We start from the raw sequence: 7,767 nt of genomic DNA on the forward strand, positions 1-7,767 counted from the left end.
GGTATGCTAAGTCAAAGTTTGTTCGCTACGAATTACAGACGGGAACTGAGTAATTCAAGGAAAAGATGAATTTTAATTTTAAATTAGACAAATTATGAAAGGCTCATATCAAATTATAACGATAATGGAGCTGTTGAGCCAAGCTAGGTGTAACGTGCTAATAATCTTATCCCAGTTCAAAATGAGATTATTAGCACGTTACACTAGCTTGGCTCAACAGCTCCATTATCGTTATAAAAAGATGAATCTTTATTAAGAAGGCAGAAGATTTTATTAAGATAATAATAACTGAGAGAATGGTAAACTTATTAGGAAATAATAAATAAAGATATATAAGGAACCATTTAGGTAGGAGAAAATCTTTTTATTTGTATGTATGTCGGAAATTTTCAATAGATTCTTTGTTTTCTTTTCTTCTAAAACATGTAAGATAACACAAATTGGAAGATAAAAGTTTTAACGAGATACTTTATATTAAGCATTATTTGAGGGAATTAAACGGTTTAAAAAATAATAAAATATGTAGGTAATTAATAGAGTTTAAAATCCTAAGATAAGTCTATATTTTGTAAGTAAACGAATCACAACTTTGTTTTCGTGAAATTGATGAGAATCGTACGTGTGAGTTTGAATATTATTCCGATATATTGAGATTGATATAAGTAAAATAATTTTTATTATATAATTAATAATTGCTTTGAACATAATATACGTATATAAAATTAAATTAATTAAAAAATAAGAAATCAATTTTAAAATTTTTCCATTTTACATACAGCTTTTATAAAAGGCATTTAAATTTTCACAATTACGTATGAAGATTGTCAAGTATTATATAGCTTTTTACTCCGTTATCATCAATAACCCTATTATCAAAGTTGTTACAATGTACGAATTCTATATTAAAACACTACTTCGAAATGCCTATGAAACCATATCTTATCTGTTTAAATGTATTGTAATTCAATGCTTTTCTTTTGCGTTGCGTTAATTGGTCAAATTACAAATGCTGTCGTGCTAGGCTGTTATTTCAGTGTTTTGCGCACATAACAGAAATTTATTACGACCCAGATAGCACAGGTGTAAGAGTTTAAAAAGAATTCAGTTGTACGTCATTCTAAATGTGTCTTTTTATATGCAGCACGCAGTAGCAGCAAAATGTCATGTGATTCAAATTTTCCAGAATCGTTTCCAACGCATTTGTTGCGTATGAAAAGGAATTTTGCAGCAATATATTGAAGTTTAACCTTAATTTATAATATATAATATTAATATAAGTATAAATATAAATAGCGATATATTTGTTGAGTATATCGTATTGTATAATTGCATTTGAACGTATCTTATTATATTGACAATTAAATAACCCTGTTCTGGTTCATAGCTTATTATTTTAGTTATTAATAATCAATAATTTTTTTAAGTTACAATATAAGACCACTTTATAATAATCAGGTTTAAAAAGTTATAATTGCGCGGTTTATCATTTACGTTTTTGATATCGATAGATTGTTAAGTTGATCTCAATTGTTATACATATATTAGACCTATTAGGGTTTATTAAAAATCAATTATTCATAAACATGTTTCCGTATTTCTTCCGCAATTTTTCATTATATTTTCTGTTGTATATCACATCACGAATTATATTTTCTGTTATTATATATGTATCACAAGTTTATAACACACGGCTTGCACACGGTTGACACGGCTTTTTCGGCTTTGCTGCTCGTTCGCTTTTGCTGTTCTTTAGTTGAATTTCAATAATAGATGCGGCAAAATGTATTTTGCGCCGGAAGTGTGTCATCTAAGTAATATTTTTAATCAACAGTAATGAATTGCTGCGACTGCACACTGCGCATGAAATGGCACCTTAAATTAATTTTCAAATGCAAAAAGAATTCTTTTTCTAGAAATTTTGAAAAAGACTTTTTTTTGCATCTGAAAATAAACTCAGAATTAATGATATGACGATTAAACACTTATGCGAATGAATTTTTTTTGAATTTTCCGTGCTATCTGGTGACGCATTATTTAATCACGTATTATAGTGATTGACTAAGAGATAATAACTCAGATAGCACTTAGAGCTCAAAAGAATTCATTAATATATTTACAGTTTTATGTCATCAATTCTGAGTTCATTTTCAGATGCAAAAAGAATTTCTTTTTTAGAAAAAAAAATCTTTTTGCATCTGAAAATGAACTCGAAATTAGTGACATTATATAATTGAGTTCCTTTTTTATTCTCTGTGTTATCTGAGAAAGCACGTACGTTTAATTATATGAGGGATACACGTGTATCCGTGTATCCCTAAAACAAACTTTTTTAAGATTGTCGTAAACTTTCATGTAGACACTATTAAGAATGTTAAGTAAAGTAATCATAAGGTTTTATTGAACCGCTGATTTATTACGGTGGATAAGATAAGATGAGCTAGGCGACAGATTTAAATTATAACAATTATTTTTTTATTTCACGTTTTACTATATAACTGTTAAAAAAAGATTAATTGATATATAAAGATAATGAAAATCATCCAGGCCTTGATGCATAATCAAGATCAACAATATTTGCCTTGATTATATGCGAGAAATTATATGTGTACAATAATTGTTATTGTATAAAAATATAATTATGAATTACAAATATATATATATATATATATATACATATATATACATATATATATATATGTATGTATGATAATGATTCTGAAAATTTCCAAAGGAACGATCGCTTGTCAATTATTTTGAATATGTAAATTCCTTTGGATTTCATAATTATACAACTTCGACGATCACAATTGCTTATTGATCCGCGGACGATCCGCGAGCAGCAGATCGCGCTGGTTCGCAAGGTTGCGGTTGGCGCGTTGCGAAGTGCATCGGGAAAAGGAAGCGTTTGAACTTTGACAGAAATGCCAAAGCCGGAAGCGGACATTACGTATAGCGTAATTACGTCATTACGTTAAGACTATCGCGCGCACGCGGCGACGGTAATCAAAACTGCGCGCTCGACTCGTACTCGACCGGTGGCCAACGAGTGGCGCGGTCGATTCAACAGATTCAATATCGACTGTCGCACGGAGCTGACTGGTCGAGTCGCGTCACGTGACCCCGTCGTCCATCGTGTCCTCCTGCGGAGCGGCCGTTACGGCCACTACTACCACACGTGCGTGTTTGATCGCATGAGCTGCCACCCAGCTGTGTTGTACGTACGTACCGCCCTGCTTTTCCGAGAGACCGGGTCGCGAGCACGCTCGTGGCGATTCCGCACGAGAGATTCTTCCTTTCTGCGCCTGCATGACTCTTCATCTTCGGCGACGCGCGAGCATCACGCCGTCCCTCGTCCGAAGATCAACAACGTACGCACCATCGCCGGTGATCCGATCGCCGAGGCAGCCTGTCGGGGAAACGTGAGGTAGAGCGTGAGGAATCGGGGAGAAAGCTGAGCGGAGCAGTCGATCGCGGCAGCAGCCAGGATGCAGGAGTCGCAGCCGAAAAAGGGGAAGAAAGGTGAGCGAGGCCGGTCGGCGACGAGAAAGTGCTCGCATCCCTCGGATTGACGCGTGTAGATTTAGCATATGTACGTGCGTGCGTGCGTGCATGCCGTGCTCCGATGTGGCAAGTGTCGTCTGCTATGACCTAACCTCAATCTCGATCCGCGCGCGATCCTGCTCGCGATCGGGCGGTCGACGTCGTCGTCGTCGTCGTCGTCGGTCGTTGTCTCCTGGACGCCGCATATGGCGATTATGATACTCGATACGTGGCACCTACGCGACACCGCGAACGTCCTATGTTGCGTCTCACGGGCACCGTCGTAACAAATCTGGCAGCGGTTCTATATTCTGTCGTTCTAATAATGTCTGACATTAGATAACGTTACGGAGGATCAGGCTGCATAGGAAGGCCATAGAGAAGATTTATAAATTGGCTGCAATTTTTGTAGCGCTATTAGTTGTTCCAATTAAATCTAGTGAAAAAGTGACTGTTGTCCTTAATAAGTGGACACGTACATAGGTAGTGAAAGTTTAAGATCCCTGAGAATTGTATTGTGCTTAGAATCAGGGTTTATGAAATTTGTTAGAAAAGCTACGTTTTACTGCAATTTTCCAATCTAATTTATTGTTTGTGCTGATATCTCTAAATTTTTGAAGTTCATTGGTTTGGCGAGAGCTTTTTGTATCATCAAGTGCACGTCAAATATTGTTTGACAAATTTAAAACTATATCAATAGATTAGTTAATTAGGAGAATTATTGTGATTATACATTAAGCTGATTCTACATTAGTTGTATCGCAGCGTCGCAAACGTTGTGATCCAGTAGAGATCCAGTCAACGTTAAGCTAGCTCGACGCTGATTGGATCACAACAGGATCACAGCGTTTGCGATGGTGCGATGCGACTAATGTAGAACCAGCTTTAGATATATGTTATATTTAATTATATAATAAGTTTAACTTTCTAATGTTCTGCTAGAGTTGCAAACAATATTTGTGATATGCATCAACAGGTAGGAGAAAGCGCAATGACAGCGACGAGGACATTGAACAGGTATTGGCGGAATTGGCACTGGAGTATTCTGGACAGAAATCAGCTGCAGACGACAAAGTTGAAAGTAAAACAGAATCGAACGAGCAAAAAAATGACAGTGAAGATAAAAAGAAAAAAGGGAAGAAGGATAAGAAGAAGGAAAAGGCAGAGAAGGACGATATCAAAGAAACTGAAACTGCAGACAATAATATAATAGAAACAGAGTTAAATAATACTGAAATTGGTGACATGGATTCTGAAATTAGTACTGTAAAAACAGCAGCACAAAAGAAGAAAGAAAAGAAGGAGAGGGAAAAGCAGAAAAAGTTAGCTCAGAAAAAAGCGGTAAGTAAGATAGATAAAATGTAGAAAATAAAAACTCGAGAGAATAAAGGCTAATAAAACGAACAAAGATTGCAATAATTCAATAATTAAAACTCGACTTTACTTGCGGCTTCAGCCGCAAATATTAATTTCAATAATACATTACATTATCTCAAACGGGAAACACAATATTTTTAATAAGGGAGAATGTCTTTCTGTTATGTAAAATTTTTCTTTTAATGAATGAATTATTTCTTCTCAATAAAATGTATTATTTAATTTTTTATAGGAAATTTCTAAGGATGGCAGCAAGAAAGAAGAGACTGAAACTGCAGCTTCTGAGGAAAAGAAAAACGATAAAGTTAAAAAACAGGATAGCGTAGAAGCTGATGGCGATGCCGCTGAGCCTGAAGATAGTACGAAAAAGAAAAAGAAGAAAGCTGGAAAGGAAGAGACTAAAGAGAAAGGTAATTTGTGATACTAACTGAAACATGATTGCTTGGGTAATTTTTTTGTTGTTTGTTTGTTGTTTTTTTTTCTAACATAATTTTGTAATAGGTAAAGGACCTGGGAAGAAAACTATCGCCGCTATGCAGGAGGCTTTAAAGAAATTGAAGGAAGAGGAAGAGAGATTAAAGCGTGAAGAAGAAGAAAGGTTACGACAAGAGGAAATTAGAGAGCAAGCAAGATTAGAACAAGTACGACTTGAGCAGGAGCGCAAAGAGAAGAAGAAATTAAAAGAAAAACAACGAAAAGAGAGACTGAAGGCGGAAGGAAAATTCCTGACAACGAAACAGAAACAGGATAGAGCTAGAGCGCAAGCGATGATTGAAGCGCTTAAAGCTCAAGGTTTTGATTTGCCAGAAGCCGGAGAGAAAAAACCTAGACCAGGTATTGTATTTATTTTTTGCAGAATATTTGTAAAGAAAATGATTGAACTCGTTATATTAATTATTGGAATTATTTTAGGGACGCGAATCAGGCCAAATAAGATGAAGCAGCAAGTTAGTGTGGAAGAAAAGAAAGAGGACGAAAAGATCGAGGATATTGAAACGTCTGCGGCCCAAGTGCAAGTGGAAATTATAGATGAGCCAGCGAAGGAAGTAAAGGAAAAGAAAGAAGAAGACGACGTTAAGGATTCGTGGGATGCCGAGAGCACGGATGACGAACAGGAAGAAGAAGGTATATATATTACTTTCTATACCTTCTTTCTATAAACTATGTGGTTTATTTAGAGACATTATTACATAGTATAATTCATGACATTAAAATAATTAAATCTAAATTAATTTCAGATAAATCAGATGATATTCTAAAGACACACGAAAAAATGGAAAAACCTCAAAAAGTCTCGGCCTCAGAATTAGAAAAGAAAGGATCATCCGAGAGCGATACAGAGAGCGAAAGCGGAAGCGAGTCGGAATCCGAGGACGAGAGCGACGAGGACAGCGAGGTGGAGGATAAAGTGCCAGATGCCGCACGTAAAAAGGAACGTGCGAAAGAACGTATTCAGAATCGCCGTATAGAGGCGGAGAAGAAGAAATCTTTGGATAATTTGAGAGCCGCCGTCGTCTGCGTTTTGGGACACGTCGATACGGGTAAAACGAAGATTCTAGACAAGCTGAGAAGAACGAATGTGCAAGACGGGGAAGCTGGTGGTATAACTCAACAGATTGGTGCTACTAATGTTCCCATCGAAGCCATCCAAGATTCAACTAGGCACGTAAAAGGTGTAAGTATTCACTTGAGAGCCTGAATCTCTGAGCAGTTGAAAATTCTGATTACATTACAATGTATACCGTTATCTTTTTGTTTCTAGTTTGCCGACAAGAAATTTAAAATACCTGGTCTCTTGATCATAGATACACCTGGCCACGAATCGTTTAGCAATCTCAGGAGCAGAGGGTCCTCTCTTTGTGATATAGCAATTTTAGTTGTAGATATTATGCACGGGTTGGAACCGCAAACTATAGAGAGTATCAATTTATTGAAAGCAAAAAAATGTCCTTTTGTTGTCGCTCTCAATAAAATCGACAGGTAATTTACACAATTAAGTAACTGACAGCTCCGAGATACTTGCAATTGTATAATTTGTGTTCCACGTTACGAGTTAGGTCAGGTCGTAGAGTCATGACAATTTAATTTTTTCAGATTGTACGATTGGCAAACCATGAGTCGTAAGGATGTTCAAGATATTATTAAGAATCAAGAATCTAATACGCAGCGAGAGTTCGAGAGGCGGTCGAAGGACATTATTGTACAGTTTGCCGAGCAAGGTCTTAATGCGGCAGTGTATTATGAGAATCCAGATCCCAGAGAATACGTGTCGTTGGTTCCTACCAGTGCCATAACAGGTAAAACGACGTTAAAATTATACAAATGTGTAATTGAAAATAGGACCTAGCATCTGGGAATATCTGAACTCTTTTTTTACATCTCACTGTATTACGTACAGGCGAAGGTATGGGCAATTTGTTGGCGTTAATAGTCGATGCCTGTCAGGGTCCTCTGGCTAAAAGATTGATGTACAGCGAAGAGCTTCAGGCTACCGTATTGGAAGTCAAGGCATTGCCCGGACTCGGTACTACGATAGACTGTATTCTAGTCAATGGGATGTTAAGAGAAGGTGATACAGTCATCATCGCTGGTACGGACGGGCCTATTGTAACACAAATTCGCTCACTTCTTATGCCGCAGCCGTTAAAGGAATTACGAGTTAAGGTAATTTTTCGTTATGTTTTATGGACTTTCTGGAGCTAATGAAATGTCGTTACAGTTATTATTTCTGTTCCTGTCGTTGTCAGGAATTTTCCTTCCGCCTTTAATCTCTTTTTTTTCATTGTTTTTCTTTTAATTTCTTCTCTTTGCGCTTCTGCTCAAGTCGGAATTGTTTTAATCTTGCTTGCT

The 7,767-nt window shown here is 36.5% G+C and overlaps 1 protein-coding gene across 1 annotated transcript in view; it reads left to right on the plus strand.

The window, feature by feature from the left end:
• The first annotated feature begins 3,059 nt into the window (after positions 1-3,059).
• Positions 3,060-7,767, plus strand: part of LOC105451011 (eukaryotic translation initiation factor 5B) — a 33,871-nt gene continuing 29,163 nt past the window's right edge. Inside the window, exons 1-9 of the mRNA XM_011691188.1 lie at positions 3,060-3,519; positions 4,517-4,881; positions 5,150-5,327; positions 5,419-5,751; positions 5,830-6,042; positions 6,156-6,592; positions 6,680-6,897; positions 7,012-7,214; positions 7,316-7,581. Coding sequence (XP_011689490.1) covers positions 3,486-3,519; positions 4,517-4,881; positions 5,150-5,327; positions 5,419-5,751; positions 5,830-6,042; positions 6,156-6,592; positions 6,680-6,897; positions 7,012-7,214; positions 7,316-7,581 — 2,247 coding nt within the window. The 5' untranslated portion in view covers positions 3,060-3,485. The remainder of the gene's footprint in view (positions 3,520-4,516; positions 4,882-5,149; positions 5,328-5,418; positions 5,752-5,829; positions 6,043-6,155; positions 6,593-6,679; positions 6,898-7,011; positions 7,215-7,315; positions 7,582-7,767) is intronic.

This window comes from Wasmannia auropunctata, unplaced genomic scaffold (genome assembly GCF_000956235.1).
Source record: "Wasmannia auropunctata unplaced genomic scaffold, wasmannia.A_1.0 LD336053.1, whole genome shotgun sequence".
NCBI classification, from domain to species: Eukaryota; Metazoa; Arthropoda; class Insecta; order Hymenoptera; family Formicidae; genus Wasmannia; species Wasmannia auropunctata.